At 71.9% G+C, this 24,263-nt stretch overlaps 8 protein-coding genes across 8 annotated transcripts; 5 read left to right on the forward strand and 3 right to left on the reverse strand.

Annotated features, from left to right (window-relative positions):
- Positions 1 to 106: 106 nt before the first annotated feature.
- Positions 107 to 2,885, reverse strand: AURANDRAFT_64772 (hypothetical protein; the record flags this gene model as incomplete). Its single annotated transcript, XM_009039448.1, has 3 exons — positions 107 to 1,228; positions 1,429 to 1,907; positions 2,036 to 2,885. 3 exons carry the CDS (start codon positions 2,883 to 2,885, stop codon positions 107 to 109), a joined length of 2,451 nt encoding a protein of 816 aa, XP_009037696.1.
- A 420-nt stretch (positions 2,886 to 3,305) lies between these two features.
- Positions 3,306 to 6,831, forward strand: AURANDRAFT_64773 (hypothetical protein; the record flags this gene model as incomplete). The annotated part of the gene is made up of 2 exons (XM_009039397.1): positions 3,306 to 5,198; positions 5,425 to 6,831. The coding sequence occupies 2 exons, from the start codon at positions 3,306 to 3,308 to the stop codon at positions 6,829 to 6,831; spliced, it is 3,300 nt and encodes a 1,099-aa protein (XP_009037645.1).
- Positions 6,832 to 7,398: 567 nt separating this feature from the next.
- On the forward strand, positions 7,399 to 10,352 carry AURANDRAFT_71787 (hypothetical protein; the record flags this gene model as incomplete). Its single annotated transcript, XM_009039398.1, has 2 exons — positions 7,399 to 8,649; positions 9,567 to 10,352. 2 exons carry the CDS (start codon positions 7,399 to 7,401, stop codon positions 10,350 to 10,352), a joined length of 2,037 nt encoding a protein of 678 aa, XP_009037646.1.
- A 37-nt stretch (positions 10,353 to 10,389) lies between these two features.
- Positions 10,390 to 11,070, reverse strand: AURANDRAFT_27484 (hypothetical protein; the record flags this gene model as incomplete). Its single annotated transcript, XM_009039447.1, has 1 exon — positions 10,390 to 11,070. One exon carries the CDS (start codon positions 11,068 to 11,070, stop codon positions 10,390 to 10,392), a length of 681 nt encoding a protein of 226 aa, XP_009037695.1.
- A 494-nt stretch (positions 11,071 to 11,564) lies between these two features.
- Positions 11,565 to 12,602, forward strand: AURANDRAFT_64775 (hypothetical protein; the record flags this gene model as incomplete). The annotated part of the gene is made up of 1 exon (XM_009039399.1): positions 11,565 to 12,602. One exon carries the CDS (start codon positions 11,565 to 11,567, stop codon positions 12,600 to 12,602), a length of 1,038 nt encoding a protein of 345 aa, XP_009037647.1.
- A 3,005-nt stretch (positions 12,603 to 15,607) lies between these two features.
- On the forward strand, positions 15,608 to 16,611 carry PCS1 (hypothetical protein; the record flags this gene model as incomplete). Its single annotated transcript, XM_009039400.1, has 1 exon — positions 15,608 to 16,611. The coding sequence occupies one exon, from the start codon at positions 15,742 to 15,744 to the stop codon at positions 16,594 to 16,596; it is 855 nt and encodes a 284-aa protein (XP_009037648.1).
- A 296-nt stretch (positions 16,612 to 16,907) lies between these two features.
- Positions 16,908 to 17,342, forward strand: AURANDRAFT_27244 (hypothetical protein; the record flags this gene model as incomplete). Its single annotated transcript, XM_009039401.1, has 1 exon — positions 16,908 to 17,342. A coding segment is annotated over one exon (435 nt), but the record flags the coding sequence as incomplete, so codon positions are not given.
- Positions 17,343 to 18,023: 681 nt separating this feature from the next.
- On the reverse strand, positions 18,024 to 19,418 carry AURANDRAFT_59089 (hypothetical protein; the record flags this gene model as incomplete). The annotated part of the gene is made up of 2 exons (XM_009039446.1): positions 18,024 to 18,227; positions 18,249 to 19,418. 2 exons carry the CDS (start codon positions 19,416 to 19,418, stop codon positions 18,024 to 18,026), a joined length of 1,374 nt encoding a protein of 457 aa, XP_009037694.1.
- Positions 19,419 to 24,263: the final 4,845 nt, after the last annotated feature.

Here is a 24,263-nt window from a genome sequence, read left to right on the forward strand (position 1 = left end):
AAGCGTATCAAGCCATTCGACTCGGGATCTTAAACAACCCAGCCACAAGTGCGAACGATCGAATCGACTGGGTAGCTGCCTTCACGTTGACCCACGGTTGCACCTTTTAAAACGCGTCGTCCGGGTCGACGACGTAGCGGGAGAGGACCGGCGCGGCGTCGAGGATCTTGTTGCGCTTGAGGACGAGGTCGTCGATCTGGGGCGGGATGCGCTGGCGGAACATCTGCTTGAGCGCGCTGTCCTCCGCGAGGGGCTTCCGGGGCAGCGCGAGGTCCGCGGCGGATTTGCTCCGGTGCTTCCTGCCCGGCGTCTCGGGCTTGTGGAAGCCCGGCCGCGCGAGGCCCGCGACGGCGCCCGGCGGGGGTAGCGTCGAGGGGAACTTGAGCTCGCCCGTCGCGAATTTCGCGACGAACGACGACTCCGCGGACGCGAAGGACCGGTGCCGCTCGCGGTCCCGGGCCACGGCCGACGGCCGGAGCTTGCGCGGGCTCGACGCCGTCGCCGTCGTCGCGGACCGCGAGTCCGTCTCGAGGTCCACGGCCGACGTCGCGCCCGTCGCGGCCGTCGCCGGGCCGACGTCGCCCAAACTCGAGCCGTCGTCGTGCTCGCGCTCGGAGCCGCGGCTCCCGAGCTCGACGCCCACGTCCACGAGGGCCTCGATGCGCCGCTTGTCCACGAGGCGCGCGAGCTTCTGCTGCGCCTTGCGGAAGTCGCGGTCGAGGCGGCTCGCCGTGTGCTGGCTCTTGTCGTCGACGTCGAGGAACTTGTCGCCCGCGCGGTGGCACGACGGCCCCGTGGAGATGGGCGTCGTGTAGGTCTTGGCGAGCGTCGGCCGCGTCTGCACCGTGATTCGACCGCCGCACTCGCGCCGCTTGGGCCAGTGGCCGCCGCGGACGACGTCCTCGGCCTCGCTGAGCTCGTCGTCGTCGCCGCTCTGGCCGCCGAAGCGCGCCGCGCCCGGCCGCCGCTTCTCGGGCCGCGCGACGCGGATCTTGAGCACGGGCTGGGGCCGCGGCTTGACCTCCTTCTGGGGCGCGACGGCCTCCGCGGCGACGTCGCGGAGGTACCGCGTCTCCTCCGTCCGCTGCTTCGCGATGAGGCACGTGAGGAAGTTCTTCACGTCGAGGTCGCAGTCGGGCCGCGAGTTCGCCGTGAAGTAGTGGCGGCTGAGCTGCGTGCTCACCACCGACGCCTTGCGCTCGCGCGGCGGCACGCGGCTGAGCTCGACCTGGGCAGGAAAAGGGTGCGAAATTCTCAATTTCAAAGGCTCCTTTCTCGGCCGATTTCCACTCGTTTCGGCTGATTTTTGGACGAGCGATCATCTCTCGGAGCGCTCTCGACGCGTGGATGTTTTTTCCGGAACGCGCGCGCGCGAAACACTCACATTGAAGCGACATTGAATCACCCTTTTCCTGCCCTGAGCTCGACCGTCGGCGGCGGCTGCACCAAAAGCTGCGGCGGCGGCTTCGTGATCTCGACGACCTCCTCCTCGGAGAAGTTCTCGAACCAGAGGTCGAAGCGCGTGATGGCGTCGGACGTGGGCATCTCGACGATGCACGTGACGTCCTGGGGCTGCTTGAACTCGGACAGGTAGCGCCGCGCGTCGCGCTTCTTCGACACGTTGAAGAGGTCCGCGGGGCCGATGATGGCCTCGACGAGGGCGAACAAGGTCGCCGCGTACTCCTGGGTCGTGAACCCGTCGATCCAGTGGCCCAGGAGCTCGAGCATGGAGTCCGTGAAGACGTCGTAGTCGACGCCCTGCTCGTCCTCGACCATGTGGTCGCTCTCGATGTCCGGCTCGCTCGCGAGCTCGTCGTAGTAGGAGTCGCTCTCCGACGGCGCGCTCTCGGACGTCGGCGGCGACCGGTGCTCCTCCTTCGTGTCGTCGAAGAGCGCGAGCGCCATGCCTGGGCAGCACACGAGTGATTCAACGTCGCTTCAACGTGGGTGTTCCGCGCGCGCGCGTTCCGGAAAACACATCCACGCTTCGAGACCGTTCCGAGAGATGATCGCTCGTCCAAAACTCAGCCGAAACGAGTGGAAAATGGCCGAGATCGGAGCCTTTGAAGTTGGGAAGTTCGCTCTCTTGTGCTGCCCTGCGCCATGCCGACGGCGTCCGTCGAGTAGTGGGGGTTCGGCTCGTCGTCGACGGAGTCGTCGCCGCCGACGTCCTCCGGGTCGACGGGCCACTCGTTCTCCGACCGCGCGACGTCGCGCTCCCAGTCCGCCTTCGCGGACGCGAACGCCTCGTCGGCGTCCATGAGGTTCGGCAGCAGCGCGTAGTGGAGCAGGTAGTTGAAGCGCTCGTAGGCGTAGCGGCTCAACAGACCCGCCCGCGTCTTCGCCATGGCCCCGGACCGCCACAGGAACTCCATGACCGTCTCGAAGTCCTCCGAGCTCTTGACGACCGCCGGCTTGAGCGCCTCGGCCTTTTTCGGTTTTTCGGACATCATGGCCTGCATGGCGTGGGCCTGCATCTGCATGTAGCGCGTGCGCTCGTGGGCCGTGAGCTCCATGCTGTTCTCGCCCTCGGTCATGTACTGGGCCCAGCGGAAGCGCATGATCGCGCGCGCGTGCGGGTCCCGGAGCCGCGCGTGCCGCATCTCCAGCGGGCCCTCGCGGCCCGTGACCGTGCGCATCTTGCGCCAGTGCTTCTTGTTCCGCCGCACGAGCATGGACGCGCGCGTCTTGCGCCGCGTGAAGCCCTCGCTCGACGTCTCGATGCCATCGTCGAGGAGCGTCGGGCTGAGCTTCGTCAGGTGCGCCGCCAAGCCGCCGACGCTGGGGATGGACGTCGGCGGCAGGTTCCGGTCAAAGGTGATGCGCTTGGTCTTGCGGATGCGCCGCCCCGTGTACCCGAAGTTGAGCGCGCCGCCGCCGCCCATGGTTGCGAGAGAGCACACCCTCGGGCCTAGAGGCGCGTTGTTGCCCCTGCGGATACGTGAAGTTAGAAAGCGAGCGTAGCGAGCAACCTCAATTAAACGAGTGGCCGATAGCTCGCGAAGCGAGCTTGCCGGCCGTAGGCCGGCTTGTCTATATTCTATTTTGTAATGTATAGTATGAAACTTTTAATGAGTGGTTTAAAGCGAGCGCAGCGAGCAACCTCAATCAAACGAGTGGCCGATAGCTCGCGAAGCGAGCTTGCCGGCCGTAGGCCGGCTTGTGTGGATTTATTCGGCGACCGGGGTACCTTACTTCACTCCGAAGTTCGGGAAGGCCACAGACACTGGACTCGACTTTGGCACGGAGCCGGCAGCGAACATCTAAAGGCGCGCTGCAACGCTGCTTTAACAGATCCCGCAGCAATGGCGCAATGGCGAACGCCGCGCCAGGCGCCCGGCGCGCCCAACCGACCAACCGCCGACGCGCACCTCGCGGCCCTCCTGGCGTCGCCGCGGGAGGCGCCGCTGGCGGTCTACTCGTCGCGCGTCGTCATCGAGGCGCCCGAGGACTGGGGCCACGACGTCGTCGCCGCCACGGTCGTCGTCGAGGGCGGCCGCGTCGCCGCGGTGCTCCCCGGCCGCCGGGCGGCCGCGCCCGGCTTCGTCGACGTCGACCCGCTCGTCGTGCTCCCGGGCCTCGTCGACGTCGTCGGCGGCGCGTCGTCGGGCCCGCTCGACGCCGCGGCCTGCGCCGCCACGGCCGTCGCCGGCGGCTTCGCCGCCTTCGCGGTCGCGTCGCCGGAGACGGTCCACGGCGCGACGGACTGCGACTACGCGAGCTGCGGGCCGCTCGGGTCCTCCCTGGCGACGGCCGCCCTCACGGACTTTGGCCGCGGCGCCACGACGACGCGCGACGCCTGGCGCGCGGGCGCGACGGCCGGCGTCGTCGTCTGCGACTGCGTGCGGCTGAGCGAAGAGGAGCGGGACCTCGCGAGCCCCTTCTGCCGCCACGAGCCCGAGGCGCGGCTCCGCGCGCCGAGCCCGCTCGCGCGGCTGCCGCTCTGCGCCGTGGACCAGGACCACGGCCGCGCGCGCGCGCCGTCCGTGGAGCGCCACGCGGCGAAGACGCCGCACGACGGGCCCTGGGTCGGCGCGCTGCTCGAGGCGGAGCTGCGGAGCTACGCGTTCGTGTCGTCGCCGAAGACCGACAGCCAGAGCTCGTCGCCGGGCGAGGGCAAGCGGGGCCTCGACTTTTCGGGCGCGGCGGCGTCGCCGCCGAAGCGGCCGCGCGGCCGCGGCGTCGACAGCCCGTCGCGGGGCTCCCTCGGGCCGTCGCCGCCGGCCGACGACCTCGCGCTCATGGCGTCGGCGCTGCGCCTGGAGACGGCGACGGCCGGCGGCGTCGTCGTGCCGTCGCCGTCCTTCGGGCGCCTCGTGCGGTCCGTCGAGGCCTTCGAGGAACCCTCTTCCGCGCTCCGGGGCCGGCGGCCGGCGGAGGCGCGGCCCGCGTCGCCGCGGCTCTCGCGGCTCCGGCCGGGGCCCGTCGCGGTCTACAAGGACGCGGACGCGCTGACGCGGCGCGCGATCCGCCGCGACTACAGCCTGCTGACGCGCGCGCACCCGTCCGAGGCGCAGGCGCGGGGGCTCCGGTGGGTCCTGGGCTGCGGCGGGGGCGCCGACATCCACGTCGCGGCCGTCGGCGCGGACCAGACGCTGCGCATGGTGCGGCGCGCGAAGGGAAACGCGGAGAACGACGTCCGGGTGACCGCCGCGACGACGGGGCTGCACGCCTTGCTCAGCGCCGACGACGTCAGGCCCGGCGCGACGCTCTACAAGGTGCGGCCGCCCATCCGCCACACGGGCCACGGCCGCGCGCTCTGGGGCGCGCTCGACGACGGCGCGCTCGACTGCGTCCACAGCGGCTTCGACCCCGTCGCGCCGCACCTCAAGTGCGCTTTCCGCGGCGACTTCGCGCGCGCGTCGCCGGGCACCTGCGCCTTCGCGAACGCGGACGTGCTCGTCGCGCTCTGGGCGCGGCTCGCGGAGCGCGGCGTCGCCGGCAAGGACGCGCTGGGGCGGGTGGCGTCGTGGCTCGCGCGGAACCCGGCGGACGCGCTCCGCCTGGCCGGCAAGGGCCGCATCGCGCCGGGCCGCGACGCGGACCTCCTGCTCTTCGACGCGGACGGCGCCCACGAGGCGCCGCGCGGCCGGACCGGCCCGGGCATCTACGACGCGTGCCCGAAGCGCGGCAACGTCGCGGCCGTCGTCGTCCGCGGGCGCGTCGTCTTCGCGCGCGGCCGGCGCCGCGACGCCAAGGTCGGGCGCAGGCTGGGGTAAGAGGCTGCGGTGTGTTTTGGTGCAGACAGCGGCGAGCGAGCTGGGACAAGTGCCGGGGCGCCGGCGCCGCGCGTTTTATGTGAAGCGATTCTTGAAGTCGATCCGGAGAGCAAAACTCGCGCCAAGCCGGAGTGCATCCAAACGCGCCGTCGTCGTGGCCTCGTGCACCCACACCCGACGCGTCGTCGTCCGCGTAGAGCTACAGCATCGCGACGCCGCGCCGTCGCGCGACATCATGGGCAAGGTCAAGATTCCCGAGCACCTCGTCAAGGCCGAGGCCTTCGCGGGCACGCTCCTCGCGAAGCCGAAGGCGCCGACGAACGCGGACGTGACGAAGATGTTCCGTTTGATCAAGGAGTGGCCGACGCAGCAGCGGCCGAACGTCGCGCCCGGCGGCTACAGCAACCCGGTCGTCGAGGGCATGGTCCTGGGCCTCTGCCCGAACCGGTCCGGCGGCTGCTCCGTCGCGCAGGCGAGCCAGCAGTGCCCGCAGCTCACCAAGGTCGTCACGCGGTGGGCCGCGGCGACGCTCCCCGACGCCAAGTTCCGCTACGGTTCCATCCAGGTCAACTACAACTACCGCGCGCGGAAGCACATCGACCAGAACAACCTCGGCCCGTCGTTCATCACGTCGCTCGGCGACCACACGGGCGGCGAGCTCTGGACGGGCGACCGCGGCGTCCTCGACTGCCACGGCTGCTGGAAGCTCTTCGACGGCAACACGGAGCACATGACGCAGCCCTACGAGGGCCGGGACCGCTACTCCTTCATCCTCTTCACGCCGGACAAGTACAACCGCCTGACGTCCGCCGTCTGCAAGACGGCGAAGGACCTCGGCGTGACCGCGGCGACGACGGACGGCGCGGACGACGCCTACTTCTCGAACTTCCGCGACCTCGGCGACGTCGACGAGGACGCGCACGTCGCCTTCACGGAGCAGCACCACGCGGAGAACCCGCCGTCCTTCGGGTCCGGCGCGCTGTCCGTCGAGACGAACGGCTACGCCGCGGGGCGCGGCTGGGGCTGGATCGCGTGGCAGACGGACAAGCTCGGCAAGGACAAGGTCCACGTCGAGAAGTTCAAGAAGAACGCGACGGGCATCCACGTCGTCGAGTTGGAGGTCGCGCCGCCGGCGAAGCCGCACCACGTCGTCACCTTCGACCTCGTCGAGGTCCACCGCTTCAACCTCTACCAGGACACGGACCGGGAGACGGCGCGCTTCGCCAAGTGGGTCGACAAGCTGCCGGCGAACCGCGTCGTCGGCGTCTGCATCACGGACACGGCCATGGCGAAGACGCGGCCGCTGTCGAAGCAGGTCTACGACACGTTCCGCCTCCTCGGCGCGCCGGACTCGCTCACGCTCATCGGCTACCGCGAGCCCTTCGCATTCCTCGGCTGGAAGGGCGCGCCCAAGGGCGCCGCGGCCCTCGCCCAGGACGCGAAGAAGCAGTCCAAGGAGCTCCTCCGCCTCGACGCGGTCCTCGCCACCGACGCGGCCGGCCGCCTCTCGATGACGCACACGAGCTCACAGCTCAAGCTCCTCGAGAAGCTCGACGAGGCCGCGGACCGCGAGAACACGGCGCCGCCCAAGAAGAAGGCGAAGAGCGCGTAAAGGGAGCTGCAAGCGGGTTGGAGTCGTGCGAGGGTAGCTCAGTGAAGTGATCAAAACTCGGATTCTGATAGCCTGGATTTAAAAGTCAACATTTTTGTTGAACTTCAGCACTTTTGTTGAAGTTAATTCTTGCGATTTCTTGACCCGAACCAGCGACCGCGCGCAAAAAGTCTTCGCAAACGTGCAATCAACGCGTGAGTATCATCAAGCTTGCTTTGATACGACCATTTAACCAATTTTGGCCGTGATTTCAGCCCGCGGACCTCCGCGACACCGCGCCCGCGCGCGCGGTCGACGCACAGCCTCTATGGAGGACTAATGACTCTGGCTCCGCCGGCCGGAATTCGATGATTGATCTTTATTAATTAATTTCCTATGGGCGTGTCTAGATGTACGTTGATCACTTCACTGGGGTAGCTACAGTAAAATTTCCACAAGTTCGGCGAGCCTTGGCAGACTACTACACGCACCTCGCGCAGGTCGACGAGACGCCACGCCACGTCCAGGCTCTCGAGGCCCTAAAGCGCCCGCGAGAGGTGCCCTTTGAACTGAACCCCTCGACAATCGATGGTGATGCGATGGCTGGTGCCCTTGGTGGCGCTCGATTTGATGCCGGGAGCGAGCGAAACGTTGGAATGCGACGCGTCCGGATGGCTCGACGCCGAAGGCATGAATAGGATGACCGCTTCGGGCGAGACTTCGATCGTGCGCTTCGACCGGCCGCCCTGCGCCGTCTGCGCGGAGCTCGACCCCCTGTTTGAAATTATGCGGACGCACTTCCCCGGCCGCGTGTGGCGCGTCGACTGCGCCGCGGCGCCCGGTCTCTGCGCGCCGGTCGACGGAGATCTCCGAGGGCCGGAGATCCGCGCGTGGACGGGCGAGGCGTTCGCGGCGTACGGCGGCGAGCGCAGCGCCGAGGCGCTCGTCGCGTGGGCGAAGCTCGTCCTCGCGCCGCCGCCGAAGACGGAGAATTTCGCCGCCGCGGACTTCGATCCCCGCGGCGACGACGACGCCGCCGCGACGCTCGCGCTGGAGCCGGGGCGGCTGCAGGCCTGGCCGGGGCGCCCGCTGCCCACGCGGGTCTTCGTTCCCCGAACGAAGGCCGGCAAGCGCCCGATCCTCGTGTACCTCCACGGCACGCCGCACCCGGGCGCCCGCTTCGACGATCCCGGCGGCGGGGGGGGATCGTCGCTTCTCCGAGCGAAAGGTTTCGTCGCGAAGCTCGCGACGAACGCGACCTTCGCCGCGAAATTTCCCTTCGTCGCGATCGTGCCGTGCTCGGGCTGCCACGCCGACGGCACGTACGCGCCGCGCCCGCGCGGCGGTCCGCCGGCCGCGGGAAGCTACGGCTGGGTCCCCGACAACTTCGCGCGGATCGACGCGATCGTCGCCGCGGCCGCGCGCCACCTCGGCGGCGACCCCGCGCGCGTGCTGCTCACGGGCCAGTCGTACGGCGGCCGCGGCGTCTGGGCCTACGCGGCGGCGCGGCCCTCGACCTTCGCCGCCGTCGCGCCGATCTGCGCGTCCAGCGGCCCGACGGCGCCGCTCGTCGCGGGGCTCTGCTGCGGCGACGCCGCCTGCTGCCCGCACGTCTGGGCCTTCCACGGGGCGAACGACGTCCGCGCCGACGTCGCGAACACGGACGCGTGGGTCGAGGCGCTCCGCGCGGACCCGCGGCGCCCGCCGTCCCAGGAGGTCCGCTACGCGCGCTACGACCCGGCGCCGCCCCTCGACGGGCCGTGGGAGGGCCACGGCGCCGACGGTCTCGCCTACGACGACGACGACTTCTGGGCCTGGCTCGCCGCCCGCGAGTGCCCCGTGTGCGCCGCGGACGGGCCCTTCGCCGGCGTCGGGTAAGGAGATCCATCCGGAGGACACGCACAGGGGGCGTTCTTAGGGATGATGTTCAGAGATGCGCGCCGAGGACGGCCGCGAGCGCCGACTTGCGGTCGAAGGGCGCCGCGGCGTGCCAGGCGTCGAGGAGCTCGTCGCCGAGGCCGTCCCAGGACTGGACGGCGCCCGGCGCCGCGGCGACGATGTAGATCTCGTCCGGGTCGCGCGAGAAGCGGACGCAGCCCTTGGCGGAGTCGCGGCCGTCGAACATGGCGTTGCAGGTGGCGACGAGCTCGAGGGCCTCGGACCGGAAGTCGCCGAAGGACGACGGCGAGGTCTGCGACGACGTCGAGCTCCAGGACCCCCGCCGCGAGTAGGAGCCGTCGCCCGCGGGCTCCGTCGCCCAGTGCCGGGGCTGCTGCCCCGCGGCGTCCGGGCTCCAGGGCACGTAGTGCGTGCGCGCCGCGAAGGCGTGCGCGAACTCGCCCGTGGAGAAGTAGATCGTGGGCACGAGGCCGTAGGGCGGCGGCGCGAGGGGCAGCTTAGCGTTCTTGTTCTTGCGGGGGCGGTAGCGGCGCTTCTTCTTCTTCTTGAGCGGCAGGGGCTGCGGTTCCATCGGTGTCGCGGTCGCGTCCGACGTTTCGGGCGGCGCGAGCATGGACATGCGTGCTGGCGGGGCAGCCTTTGCTCGCTGCGATGCACGTGCCGCGCGAGAGAGCTGGTGATCGAGCGCTTCCACAAAAATGTGTGTTCGAAGGTCTGATGGAGTCGGCAACGTTGGCGGCATGAACGACCAGTTTAGCACGCTCTTATTGGCTGTGGCAACTGAGACGCCCATTCTTAACCTTCGGCGCCGCATCCTCTCGCCCGCGCCCCCGCTCCGCACCCGCTCGCGCCCCCAGCCCTCGAACCACCTCATCATGGACCCGCGCACGGCCACGGACTACAGCCTCGCGTCCCCGCTCGACGTCGACGAGGACGGCTCCTTCACGATCAACCAGCTGAAGCGGGGGTCCTCCGACGCGCCCTTCGAGCGCTTCTCCGAGACCGTGCGCGAGTACGTCGCCCTCTTCCTCTCCTCGACCTTCCTCATCGCCTTCATGGCCTTTGTGATCGCGATCTGCGCCATGGACAAGGTCAACAAGATGGGCGGCGGCGGCCCGCACGGCCCCGACGACCACTGGAAGATGCGATGCCAAAACCTGGGCACCGCGACCTACGGCGACGACGTCTTCTCCTACGGCGGCCACCACTACCAGGTCGTCGGCGGCCACTGGGCGAAGCTGACCTGGCGCATGGCCGAGATGGACGCCTGGAGCCGCTGCTACAAGGGCAAGGTCGGCAAGTTGGCCATGGTCAACTCCGCGGAGGAGAACGAGATGCTCGTGGCCAAGCTCCACGCGCACGGCGGCTACTCGTCGGTCGGGGGGGGCGACGCCGCCTGGCTCGGCGGCGCGGACCTCGAGACCGAGGGCACGTGGCAGTGGCTCGGCGATTCGGGGTCCTACGCGGGCGAGACGTTCCTGAAGGGCAACGTGCCTTACAAGGGCGCCTACAACAACTTCCGGGCCGGCGAGCCCAACAACAACGGCGAGGAGGACTGCCTCAAGATGGACCCCGACGGCCAGTGGGTCGACGACTCCTGCTACAAGCAGTACCAGTACTTCTTCGTCGAGTTCGAGAAGTAGGGGCTCCCGCGTGTGCATTTTAAAATCCGAAGCCACTCTAGGGCCGCTTCGCCTTGTTCCCGTCGGCGCGCTCCGGCGAGACCTCCCGCGCCGCCGCGTCGGCGAGCTGGTCCTGCGACTTGCGCAGGGACGGGTGGAGCTTGGACATCTTCGGCGGCTCGTAGTCGCGGTACCACCCGAAGGCGATGTCCCAGAACATGGTGTACTGGCCGTAGTTGGACCGGGGCCAGCGGTGGTGGACGTCGTGGTTGCGCACGTCGTAGAAGTAGGGGATGCGCAGCGCGAGGCGCGTGTGGTTCAGCGACGCCAGCACCCCCCCCACGACGATGAACGTCAGCACCGCGGCGACGTGGCAGGGCACGAGCCAGACCACAAAGTAGTGGTTGTACTCGCCCACGAGGAACTCGAAGGGGTGGACGTTGATCGCGTCGTAGTTGCCGCGCGTCGGCGAGATCTGGCGGTGGTGGTGCTTGTGCACGTATTTGTAGAGCGTCGGCCAGTGGAGCAGCCAGTGGAAGGTCGCGTAGGTCAGGTCGTAGATGAAGAAGAAGGCCGCGAGGGCGCCGACCGTGTTGAGGAACGTGAGCTCCGACGGGGCCCACTTGACGTGGTCCGCCGTGAGCACGAGCTGCGCGAGGTGGTATACGAAGACGACGGTCAGCGCCTTGTTGCACCCGATGAAGGCCTTGTCGACGGTCTCCAGCTCGTCGAGGTGCATGTTCGGGTTGTAGGGGAGCGGCTTCTTCGTCTCGTCGCGCTTCAGGACGACCTCGACGCCCTCGCTCACGAGGTGGCTCAGCAGTTCCATGCCCCCGGAGATGAGCAGCGCGAAGACGACCATGGCGGCGTAGGCCGGCGTCTCGGCGTGCGTCTCCGGGTCCACGTGCCAGAACGGCGACCACGCCGGCATCGTCGCGTTGTTCATGATTCGGGGCCGCGCGACGACGAAACAAGGCCGCAGGCAGTGGGCCAAACCACGCCAGTCGACGCTGCTCGATCAACCTGCTCAGGGATACGTCGAGTTGGCCGCTCGAACCGCCCGGGCGCAACCGCGTTGATCGGCGCCGGCACCAGCTCGCGCGGCGCGGCATGGACCCCTTCCCCGTCCACTCGCTGGCCCTCGAGGCGCTCCAGCGCGACCATGACCGGGCGCGTCGCCCCGCGTCCCCCAAAAACAGCAGCCCCGGTTTCGGAACGCGCGCGCCGTAGGTCATGGGCCGGCGCCAGCGCAACGAGGAGCGGACGAAGCGGTTCCAGGAGCACCGCGTGACGCGGGGCGTCGACGTCGCGACGCTGGACATGCAGGTTAAGGACAACCAGCGGAAGAAGGACGACGACGCCGACCTCGACAAGCAGTACGCGGACATGGCGGCCAAGGTGTCGCTCATCGTCGAGGAGCGGCGCCTCGCGGACGAGGAGGAGCGCCTCGGCGAGCTGCGGCGCCTCAAGGAGGACTGGGACGAGCACGCCGCCCTGCCGAAGAACAACTCCGTGAAGATCGCCGCGCCCATCGACATGGACACCGCGGGCTTGGCCTCGGCGCAGCGGCTCCTCGGCGAGGACCGCGACGCGGGCAAGCGCAAGTCGCGCCAGGCGGCGCAGATGCGGTCCTGGACCCTGGAGCAGATGGAGCTCAAGAAGCAGGGCCAGCGCGTCCTCGACGACGAGGACGAGCGCTTCGCCGCGTGGGAGAAGCACGTCCTCGCGCAGCGGACGAAGATCGAGCGGGAGCAGCGCGTCGAGGCCAAGATGGCGGAGCAGGACCTGCGCGCCTACCGCGGCGTCCAGGCCGCCGAGCGCCGGGGCAAGGAGGCGGACCAGCGCGCCAACGAGGCGAAGATGGACGCCGACGAGATCGAGCGGAATCTCGCGGACCCCGTGCTCGCGGAGTCGCGGTCGCTCCTCGGCGACGGCCGCGTCCGCACGGACCACTTCCGCGGCTTCACCAAGGGCCAGATCAAGCGGGTCTACAAGGAGAACGAGGCCATCCAGAAGTACCGCGACGACGCCGCCCTCGCGCGCAAGGCCGACGACGCGGCCTACGACGACGACGTCGCGAACGTCCAGACGCTCGTGACGGCCGCGGACTACCAGGTCCAGGAGGCGAAGCGCCACGAGCTCATGATGCTCAAGGAGGACCTCGAGAAGCAGCGCTTCGTCGAGCGCCAGCGCAAGGTCGACGAGCGCGAGGAGGCCTTCGGCAGCATCGGCGAGGGCGTCCTCTCGGGCTTCGGGAGCTCCTACCGGTGAGCACCGGCCACCCCCGCGTCTCTCTGCCCCCGATGCCGGGTAAGGCGCCATCCACCAAAAATGCTTACGCGTCGGGCGCGAGGAGCGGGCCCGCGAGGTCGTCCCGGGCGACGCGCGCGCGCGACGTCGTCAGCGCGAGGCCGAGGCCCGAGGCCAAGACGATCGCGGCGCCGGCGGAGAAGGGCCGCGCGACGGCGCCCGCGGCCGTCGCCGCCGGGTCGTAGAGCCGCGGCCCGAGGAGGCAGCCCAGCGCGCCGCCGACGTAGCCGCAGAGCTGGCACGCGGCCTGGACGATGCCCTGGTCCTCGCGCGCGACGTCCGCGCCGATGACGGCGGAAGACGCCGTCGTGACGACGCCGAGGCCCGCGCCCAGGCACGACAGCGTGCCCCAGAGCGCGCCCGGCCACTTCGGCGCGCCAAAACCCGTCGCCGCGACGGACGCCGCGAGGAGGCCGTTGCCCGCGACGAGCGCCGCGTCCGTCGAGTAGTCCCGGAGCGCGCCGCCCATCAAAAATCCGAGCGCCGCGCCGACCTGCTGCGCGAAGACGACGAGGCTCAGCGTCTCCTGCTCGTAGCCCAGATTGGAAATGCCCCAGGACGTGACGACGCTCAGGGGAGTAAGTAAACCCATTGTCGTCAGCGCGAAGGCCGCGACGACGCGCCGGAGCCTCCGCGACCGCGCGACGATCGCCAAACCGCGGACGCCGAGGCGGCACCGCGCCTTCGCCGGCGCCGCGGGCAGCGTCTCGCGGAGCACCGCCGTCGACGCGAGGCACGCCAGCAGCGCGACGCCCGCCGCCGCGAAGTAGCAGAACGAGTAGTCCTCGAGGTCGAGGCCGAGGACGAAGAACCCGGAGCCGTACGCGAGCACCGTCCCCAGCCCCCAGCCGCACCACTTGATCGCGAACACGACGCTCTGCGAGCCCTGGTCCTTCGGCGCCAGGTCGCTCGCCGACGCCGACATGGCCGCCGTCGTGCCCGACGTCGACGCCATGAGCACGTACGCGACCAGCGAGACGGCGACGGCCGCGCCGCGGTCGCCGCGGTCGCCGAGCCTCGCGGCCGCGCCCAGAATCGCCAGCCCCAGGCTCAGGCCCGCCAGGCTCCGCGTCGCGACGTACTTGCGGCCCACGGCGTCGATGGAGGGCGCCCAGCAGAGCATCGCGACGCAGTTGCCCGCGACGACGAGCGACATCGCGAGGCCCGAGAGCTTCGCGCCGCGCGCGAGCACGACGTCGCGGTCGCCGCAGTGCGCGCTCCCGGACCAGGCGTCGTCGTCGCCGTCGTCGCCGCAGAAGGTCAGGCTGCGCAAATAGGGGGCGTGCGTCGTCGCCACGGCGAAGGCGAAGAGGCCCTCGTCGCAGAGGGAGATGCCCACGACGCCTTTGAGGCGCGCGGCGGCGCTCCGAAGCGTGAGCGGCGGCGACGCGTCGGCGACGTCGGAGTAAGGAAGGACGCGAGGCTGGAACCCGGGCTCCATGGTGCGCGAGGCGCTGACGACGGGCTTCACCACACTGGTGAAGCTTTCGCAGCAAGGCGGGTGCAATTTGCCTTCAACAAATTGGTCAACATCGTCAACTCGATGGAGAGCCCACGAGCCTCGATTTGATCGCAGCCCTCGACGATAAGACGCAGCCCTCGATCGAGGTAGCCCACTGATTGGCAGCCCGAAGCATCGAGAGAGCAGCCCATTCATGGCCATCGACGAGGCGCTGCAAGTCCGCGATGCCTTGTCGCAGTCCACGGCCTCCGGCGACGCCATCGTCGCCGTCTACAAGGATGCCGTGGCGTCGCTGGAGGCGCGCGTCGCCGGCGCGGCGCCCGCCGCCGCGGCGAAGCGACGGAAGCCCAAGAAGCCGCGCGGCGCCTGGGGCGCGCACCCGCCCATGGTCTGGTTCTGCGACCGGCGGCCCGCGCGCTTCGCGTCGGCGCGTCGCGTCGTCGTCGCCGGCAGGAGCGGCGCCATCGTGCGCGAGACCGAGGACCTCGCGAGCGCCGTCGTCGTCGTGCTGCCGCGGGGCGTCGAGGCCTCGGCCGTCGGGTCCGCCGTCGTCGGCGGCGGCGAGCGCCTCGAGCTGTCGGCGCCCGTCGCGGGCTGGGCGTCGCGGAAAGTATTGCGGGACTGCGGCGCGAGCGACGGCCCGCGGACGACGGTCTGGCGGCCCGGGGGCGACGACGTGTCGGACGGCGAGACGCCCGGGGAGGAAGCGCCCTGGGTCGCGGGCCGCGACTTCTTCGAGATCGGCGACGCGGACGGCGGGTTTCTCGGGAGGAAGGGCGTCGTCGGCACGCGCTTCGACGGCGAGAACGCAAGGGCCGCGGTCTACGGCCTGTCGCGCCGCGTCTTCGACGGTCGCCGAACCCCGCGACACGAGGCCGTCGCCGGCGTGCCCGGCGCCGTCTTCGCGCGCGGCGTGCTCTCCGCCGCGGAGTGCCGCCGGCTCGCGGCCGCGTGCTCGGCCATGGGCTTCGAAGGGGACGCGGGCGTGGGCGCGCGCGTCTTCGCGGCGGACGCGCGCGCCGTCGACGAGCTCTCCGCGCGCCTCGCGCCCGTGCTCCCGGCGACCGTCGACGGCGGCGCCTACCGCGGCGTCTCGGCGCTGCTCCGGGCCTACCGGTACCGCGGCGGCGGGTCGATGCGCGCGCACTACGACGACGCGTCGCCGCTCCGGTCGCTGGACGGCGGCGCGCTCGTCGACGGCGACGCGACGTCGAAGCTCAGCGTGCTGCTCTACGTGGCCGCGCCGCCGCCGCCGCCGGACGGCGCGCTCCCGGGCGGCGCGACGCGGTTCCACGCGCCCGCGGGCGCCGTCGCGGTGCCGGCCGCCCGCGGCGCCGCGCTCTGCTTCCCGCACGCCGGCGCGGCGTCGCCCCTCCACGAGGGCATGCCCCTCGACCCCGGCACGGAGAAGCTCGTGCTGCGCGCCGACGCGTGCTACGGGTAAACAAGTGTAGGTTGACGGTGACTTGCACTTCTCAAGAGGTCTTGATTCTGCGCGACTTCTCGGGCTGGCCGCTTCCTGCGGCACGTCGAGCGCGTCGTTCGCAAGGAGCAGAGCGCGTTTCGCGACATCTCGTGCTCGAGCTACCTCGGCCTGCCTCCCTGCGGCGCGTCTTGCGCGACGTTCGCAGCGGCAGCATGCCCGAGTTCTACAAGCGGCCGCTGCCCGACTCGTGCGTCGCGTTCGACTCGAAAGAAGGCCGCGCCCACTTCGAGAGCGCGCTGTCCTCCGGCGGCCTCGAGAACTTCTTCGTGCTGGCTCCCCAGTTTCAAACGCAGAACGAGCCCGCCTTCTGCGGCCTCGCGACGCTGGCGATGGCGCTGAACGCGCTCCAGGTCGACCCGGGCCGCGTCTGGAAGGGCGTCTGGAGGTGGTACGACGAGAGCCTGTTGTCGTGCTGCAAGCCGCTCGTCGACGTCGAGAAGGAGGGCATCGTCCTCGAGGAGTTCGTGTGCCTCGCGCGATGCAACGGCCTGGAGGCGGCGCTCGCGCGGCCCGACGCCGGCGGCTTCCCCGTGGCCGCGTTCCGCGACGCCGTCGCGGACGCGTGCGCGCGGACCGACGTCGTCCTCGCCGCGAGCTACAGCCGGAAGACGCTCGGGCAGACGGGCGACGGCCACTTCTCCTGCGTCGGCGGCTACGACCGCGCCTCGGACGCGGTGCTCCTGTTGGACGTGGCCCGCTTCAAGTACCCGCCGCACTGGGTGCCGCTCCCGCTCCTCCTCGACGCGATGGGCCGGCCGGACGCGGCGACGGGCCGGCCGCGCGGCTGGATCCGGCTGACGCGCGCCGCCGAGGCGTGGGACTGCCCGGGCTGCGAGAGGACCAAGGCCGCGACGATCCTCGACCGCGTCACCGCGGGCGAGGCCGCGAAGCACACGGGCCTCTCCGCCGGCGCGCCGCGCGCCGAGCGCCCGTCGGCGCTCCGCCTCGCGGCCGCCGCCGTGCCGCTCGCGCTGATGGTCGCGTGGCGCGCCCGACGAGGCCGGTAAGGCGTGTGTGGTAGGCCTCGTGGTCAGGCGTGATCCGGACGGCGCATCCCTGTGCATCATCTTGCAGGCCGGCCTGCCGGCCTCCGGGGCATCGTCGGCGACGTTGCCACACCGATCACCGAGGCGGCCGCTCCGACCTCGACGCATCTCGCGACGTCCGTCGCGTGCGGCGCGGCGCGTCGTCCACCCTGGCGGAGAAGGTGTGCCCAGTGGCCGGGGGCTCCTTGGAAAACCGGCGCCGGCCCCGCGGCGCCAAGGGCGACCCGGCCTACGACCTGCTGAGCGTCGCCTTACGCCACGAGAAGAGCGGCATGGCGCCCCCGCTCTTCGGCACGTCGGCCGACGCGCGGTTCTGGCTCTGCCTCGACTGCTGCGGCCTGTCCTGCGCCTGCGCGTCGCAGGCCATCATCCTGAGCTCCATGTACGCCGTGTCCGGCGACTTGGCCGCGCACGGCGGCGGCGGGTGGGCGACGCCGCTGAACCTGGCGGCCTTCAACGCCGTCGGGCTGTTGGCGTCCGTGAGCCACCTGCGGGCCATGCTCAGCGACCCCGGCGCCGTGCCGAAGCGGGCGACGCCCCTCGCGCGCGACGAGGAGCGCGCGCGGCTCGCGGCGTCGGCGGCGAGCGGCTACCGGACGCGCGCCAAGGGCTGGTGCCACCGCTGCTGCAGCTACAAGCCGCCGCGGGCCCACCACGACAGCGTCACGAACCGCTGCATCGTGAAGATGGACCACTACTGCCCCTGGACGAACAACGCGATCGGCGTGCGGAACCACAAGTTCTTCATCCTCTTCATCCTCTACACGTTCCTCCTCTGCGCCTACGCGCTGCTGATCCTCTTCTCGCTGGCCATGGAGGCCGGCGGGCCCGCGGGGTCCGCGCGGAGCCGGCGGCGCCGGCGCCGCGGCGACGACGCGGCCGCCGCGGCCGCGGCCGCGCGGCTCCCCCCGAAGTTCGAGCTCGCGAAGCTGTCGACGATCGCCGTGACCTTCGCGGCGCTGCTCTTCGGCCTCTTCACGGCCTGCATGCTCGGCGACCAGTGGTCCGTGCTCCGCACGAACGTGGCCAAGATCGACCGGCTCAAGGGCGAGGAGACGGAGTGCGCGTCCGACGTCAACGAGGTCTTCGGCGGCCGGAGCCGCGGCTTCCGCGCCGACTGGCTCGTCCCGACGAAGCCCCTCTTCCCGCCGTCCGTCCACGACGAGGTCATGGGCTACCACGTCGCCAACGGCCTCGACGACGACCTCGAGGGCGGCGCGACGGGCGAGAACGGCCTCGGGCTCGAGGACGACGTCCGCGCGCTCCACGCGGACGAGAAGGTCGAGCTCCTCCTCGACGACCACATGCCCACGAGCGCGACGAAGTCGGCGGCCGACGAGGTCCGCTCGCGCGCCAAGCCGACCGTCGTCTAACCTCTTACAGCGCGCCTAGCGGCGGCTCCGGTCGCGGCTCCGGCTCCGGGACCAGCGGCTCCGGTCGTAGGTCCGGTCGTCGCGCCGGTCCCGCGACGGCGCGTCGCGGCCGCGCGCGTCGCGGCCGTGGGTCCGGTCGTCGCGGCGGGGCGGCTCGGAGCTCCGGCCGTCGCGCCGGTCCCGCGGCGGCGCGGCGCGGCGCGCGTCGCGCGCGTCGAGCTCGCGGCGGTAGTCCGCGACCTGGCTCCGCCCAAAGTCGCCGGGCCCGTAGTGGCCCGGGTCCTCCGCGGGCGCGTTCGCCGCCTTGTGCCGGTCCCGGAGCTTCTTCGCCGCGCCGCCCTTGTACTGCATCGTGTAGCGGCTCCAGATCTTCGCCACGGACTGGGAGAAGTCGACGCGGATGCGCGAGTCGTCGATGAGCACGTTGTTCATCTTCTTGTAGGCCTCGACGCAGGCCTTCTCCTCTTCAAAGGCGATGAACGCGAAGTTGAGGCTGTCGCCCGTCTTCCAGTCCCTCACGATGTCGCAGGACTCGATCTTGCCGAAGCGGCTGAAGATGATCTCGAGGTCCGCGTCCTCCGTGACCTTGTTGAGCTTGGCGATGAAGAGCTCCGTCTTGGGAACTTCCACGTCCGCGTGCGGCAGGTCGCCGATCATCTCGAGCACCTCGGCCTGGGACTTGGCCTTCTTCTCCGCGTCGCGCGCCGCGCGCTCGCCGGGCGTCAGGCCGTCCTCGGGCTCGCGCGACGCCGCGCCGTAGGCGACGCGCGCCGTGAGGACCTCGCGTTCCGGGATCTCGCGCGTCGGCGACGGCGGCGGCCGGTAGTCCGGCGGCGGCGGGAACGAGTGTTCGAAGGGGTCCTCGAGGACGTGCGTGTGGAGCACGCGCACGTCCTCCCAGGGCCGCCCGTTGCCGTCGAGGTAGAGCGCGCCGAGCTTCTGGAGCACGTCCATGCCCTCGGCGACCTCGCCGACGGGCACGTGGCCGCCCGCGTCGAGGTGCTCGAGGTCGTCGCCGCGCAGCGTGAAGAAGAACTGGGACCCGTAGAACTTGTCCTCGCCGCTCGCGCCGCCGGCGCTGCCCATGGCCGCCGCGCAGAGCAGGCCCGCGCGGTCGTGCGGCCGCCGCGGTTGTCCGCGGCTCGGGCCCCAGGCCACGAAGCGGTCGCGCGGCGCCGCGGCGTCGCCCGCTCCGGCGACGTGCGCGCCGAAGGCGCAGCCGCCGCGGCCGCTCGCCGTCGGGTCGCCGGCCTGGGCCAGGCAGTTGGGCTGGACGTTGTAGAACAGGCAGCCGTGGTAGTACTTGGCCTCGCAGAGGCGCACGAGGTTCGCGCAGACCGACTTGGCCGCGTCGTCGCCGAAGAGGTCCACGACGACGTCGCCCACCGAGAGCTGGAACATGAGCGCCATGGGATGCGCAGTGGCGCGCAGACGACGAAGGCGAGGACGCGTCGACGAGCTCGGCGGCCGCGAGTGCCCCGCGGGCGCCGGAGTTGATGTCGGAGTTGACGCCCGGGTGGACCGAGCCGCCCTGAGTGGGGTCATGGCATGGGGGCTGCGCGCGCTGCTCATCACGACGTCTCTAGTGGCGACAGCCAAGGACCTGGCGCTTTCCGACGTACTGGTCGTGCACGCGCTGCCGGGCGCGACCCGATGGATCCGCGGCGAGCGCTACGTCGGCGCCATCAGCGACGAAGAGGAGGCCGCGCTGAAGGAGGGAATATTAGACGAGCTTCTAATGGAGAGGCAAACGATGGTGACGGCGGTGGAAGCTGATGGAAGCACGACATTTCTTTGGAAGGAGGAGGAGGTCGAGCGATACATGGAACAAAGACGCGCGGATCCCAGTCCGGGGGCGTGGGCGCGCTTTAGGTACAACGAGACCGCGTTGCCCGGTCATCACTACGTGCCAGGTCATCACTACGTGCTCATCTTGCAGATGGCGACTTACTCTCGGCTCAGAGCGAAGGTTGCGGCGCCTCCCCCGGAAGCCGCCCGCCGAGGCGCCCCCGTCGAGGCGCCGTTGGCGGTTCGGGAGAAGCTTGCCGTTGATCGCATACTCCTGTGGGGGGGTCGACTGGTCGTGCTTGCGACCATGGGCACCTTGTACGTCATGGGCTTCGACGTCTAGCCCGCGGGCAGAACCGGCTCCCCCGGGGCGCGCGGCGCGTAAGCGTAGCCTATCGGCGGAAGGCCACTAGTGAAGGCGGGCGCCCAATTGAGTTACGTCCGCGGCGAGAACGACAGCGCGGGCCGGTCCTCGGGCGGCGCCGGCGGCGGCCGCGGCGCGTCGACGTCCTCGTCGACGACGTCGAGCCCCCCGCGGGCGAGGAACGCGTCCCACTTCGCGTCCGCGGCGGCGCCGTGGAGGACGGGCGCGAAGAGCTGGAAGACGAAGCAGCGCGCGTCGAGGGCGTAGGAGTACGAATCCAAAAGCCCCGTCGCGCCGCGGAGCAGGTCGAGGTCGCCGCCGAGGACCGGGTCCGCGCGGAAGCGGCGCTTGAGGCGCGCGACGCGGTCCGACGTCTGCTTCGCGGAGACGCGGCTCACGAGCGCGCCGACGTCGTCGAGCACGGTCGCGCCGTCCTCGGGCGCGAAGTCGTCGGGGAGCTGGCTGAGGTCGCAGTCGCCGAAGGCGTCGATCTGGCTCAGCTTCGGCGGCGCGTCCGTCGCCCAGCCGCCCAGGCTCGCGTAGTGGTCGCGGTCGCCCGGGTCGTCGCCGTGCCTGCGCCGCGTCCGCTTCGCCGCGCGCTTCTCGTCGCGCGTGATGCCCCCGAACAGGAGGCTCAGCTTCGTCGGCAGCACGGCCACGGGCGCCTCGCCGCCGCGCTCCGCGGCGACGGACGACGGCTGCGGCGCGTCCCAGCCCAGGTGGCGCAGCGCCGCGGCGCAGGAGGCGTCGTCGCGGTCCTCCAGATGCCGCGGGTCGCGCCTCTCCCGGCCCCGCGTCAGCTTCGACGCGGCCGCCATGCGAAAGAGGCAGTGGAGCGCCGGGAGCCTCAGCCGCGGCCTCTCGAGGTCCCGCGCGACCTTCGTCAGGAACGCCGCGAGGCGCCGCGCGGCCGCGACGTCCGGCGGCGGCGGCGGGTCCGCGTATTTCCGCGCGTACTTGCGCGCGACGGCCTTGGCGACCTCGCGCGGCGCGGGGCCGTCGTGCGCGGACCGGAGCGTCGCCGGCCCCATCCACGCCTCCGCGGCCTCCCGGCCCTCGGCGTCGACGCGGGGCGCCTCGCGGCGGAGCGCGGCCCTGCGCCGGAGCTCCGCGAGGTAGCCCGTCGCCGGCTCCCGCAGCGGGTCGACGAGCTCGTCGTCGTCGCTCGAGTCCCAGCCGCTCGACGAATCGCCGTCGGAGCCCGACTTGACCTTTTTCCTCGTTTTTTGCGCCGGCGCCGGCGCGTCGCCGCCCGCCTCCGCGCGGAGCAGCGCGGCCCAGCCGCGGGGCGTCGACCCCAGGAAGCCCAGGTCGACGAGCGCCGCGTGGGCGGCGGCCTCGGAGCCGCCGCGCGCCGCCGCGAGCGCCTTCGCGGGCGCGCCGCGGCGCTCGAGCGCCTCGACGCCGCCGTCCGTCTTCGCCAGTTCGCCGTAGAGGTGGGGCTCGAGGTCCGGCCCGAAGGGGTGCGCGTCCAACGCCAGCGCGAACTCGACGCCGAGCACCCAGAGGCCGCCGGCGTCGTCGCGCTCGAGTAGCCACGTCGCGGCGCGCCCGGGCGCGCACACGGACCACTCGCCGCCGCCGCCGACGGCGCCCAGGGCCTCCGCGGCCTCCAGCACGCTCGCGGTCGCCTCGTCCGCGTCGTCGCCGCCCGCGTAGAGGACGCCGTCGTCGAGGCCCACGGCCGCCGCGCCGACGCGGAGCGACGCGAGGAGCGCGTCGCGGGGCCCGCACCGGAGCCGGCTCGGCCGGCCCTCGGCGTCGACGAGAGTCGCCACCACGCGCACCCGCCCGTGGGGCAGGTCCCCGGCCGCGCCGTGCAGCGGCAGCAGCTCCGACGCGAGGTCGCAGTACGCGTCGCACGTACCGTAGCGGTCCTCGGCCTGGTCCTTGGCGCCGTAGTCGCGGCGGGGCCGCACGAGCACCTCGCAGCCCCAGGGGAGGGTCGCCACGCCCTCGAGGTCCAGGGGCTCGCGCGCGGCCGCCGTCATCTCCGCGCCGGAGAGCTCGTCGACCCTCGGGCGCGCCGCGCCGGGCAGGTCGCCGTCGCGGCAGACGCCGAGGCCGTCGAGGAACGCGGGCCGGTAGGCGCCCCGCTCCCGGAAGGCGCGGTGGGGCCTCGGCCGCGTGCCCGCGCCCGCGCCGGCCTGCGCGGCGGCGACGCGGACGACGGCCGCGGCCGCGAGCGGCGCGCGGCCGCGCGCGGCGACGATCGCCGCGCGCCGCGCCGGCGGCGGCGCGGCGACGTCGCCCGCGTCGTCGTCCGCCGGCGCGAAGGGGGCCGCGGACGCGCCGGGCGCCGCGGGGCCGTAGGCCGCGAGCGCCGCGAGTTCCCGGCGGGCCGCGCGCGCCGCGTACGCCGCGGAGCCGCCGCGCTCCCAGGCGTCCAAAAGCTCGTCGTCGTCGGCGCCGCCCGCGTCCGGCGCGCCCGCGCCCCGCAGCCGCAGCGCGAGGCGCGCCGCGGCGCCGGACCCCGCGCCGAGGACCGCGAGCCCCGGCGCGAGGTGCGCGACGACCGCGAGGCGCCGCGGCGCGAGCGCGCAGGCCTCGTCGAGCACGGCGACGGCGGCCGCGCGCGCGTCGTCGTGCACGCGGCGCCGCGCCTCGCCCTCGTCGTCGGACGTCGACGCGTCCGACGAGTCGTCGTCGTCGACGTGGAAGCAGTCCGGGCTCCGCTCGATCTGCGACGGCCGCGGCCGCCGCGGCGTCGCCGGCGCGGACCGGGGCACGCTCGGCCGCCGCGCGGCCGCGAGCCCGCAGAGCACGGCGACCTCCCAGTCCTCGGCGAAGGCGTCGCGCGTCGCCGCCGCGAGCCGCGCGCGGAGCAGGCCCACGAGGAACGCGCGGAGGTCCGTGCTCCCCGTCCGCAGCGCGTCCTCGAGGAGGTCGCGCGCGGCGCGGCCGAGGCAGTGGCCGTGGTCCGGGAGCGCCGTCGCCGCGTCGTGGAGCTTCGCGGCCTCGGCCGTCGACACGCTCCGCTTCCGCGACGGCAGCGCGGGCGTCGCCGGCGCGGGCGGCGGCTGCGACCCGGACCGCTTCCGCGCGCCGATGTCCGCCAGCATGCGCGAGAAGAGGTTCCGCTTTTTCTTCCGCTGCGACGCCGTCGCGTCCGACGACGCCTCCGTGTCGCTGGGCCGCGCGTCCGACGGCCGCGCCGGCGCGTCCTCCGCGGCGGGGTCGGGCGGGAGCGCGTCGTAGTCCAGTTCCCCCAAGACCAACCGCGCGAGCGCCTCCTTGGACGCCGCGAGCCCGCGGAGCCGGTCCAGGAGGGGCCCCGGGGGCACGACGCGCGCGCCCTCGGGCGTCGCCGCGGCCCGGAGGAGCATGGCGACCATCTCGCGCGCGAGGCCCCGGCGGATCGCGTCGCCGTCGAAGACGTCCGTCCGCGGCGCCGACGACCCGCGCCGCGGCGGCGCGGGCGTCGCCGGCGACGACGCGCCGGGCGCGAGGCTCGCGCGGTCCTCGTCCGCGTGCTCGCTGAGCCGGCCGAGGCCCGACGGCGACGGCAGGCGGAACGGCGCGTGGCTCGGCGACCGCACCCGCGGCGGCTCGCCGAGCGCCTCGCTCGACGCCCGCCGGAAGAGGCCCCCCACGTAGGCGCTCGCGGACGAGGACGCGCGGCTCCGGGGCGCCGCGCGGCCCTCGGCGGCGGCGACGAGCTCGACGGCGACGGACTGGAGGAACTGGCCCCGCCGGTCCTTGAGCAGGAACGTCGCGACGTCGTTGGGCCGCGAGCCCGGCCGCCCGAAGTCGCCGGCCCGCAGCAGCGTCGTGTAGAGGCGCCCTGCGACGCGGCCGTAGAACAAGCGGTCCGGCGTCCACGCGAGGTTCGCCTGCGTGGACATCAACCGCCGGTTCGGGACGTCCCGACCAAACTTCAGAACTCTCTATCTCGGTCAAATCGAAGTCGATTCGGCTGATTTTTGGACGAATCGATCGCTCTCAAAAAGTTCTCGAAGCACAGAGCCGAAGAGTTTCTGTCGAACCTTTCGCATACGCGCACATTGAAGTCGTGTTGAAGATTTGATGTGCACGCCGAGGTTCGCGTGCGTCGCCTTCTCCGGCTCGTCCGTGTCGCAGCGGAAGAAGCCGCCGAGCCGCCG

This window comes from Aureococcus anophagefferens (assembly GCF_000186865.1).
Source record: "Aureococcus anophagefferens unplaced genomic scaffold AURANscaffold_11, whole genome shotgun sequence".
NCBI lineage: Eukaryota > Pelagophyceae > Pelagomonadales > Pelagomonadaceae > Aureococcus > Aureococcus anophagefferens.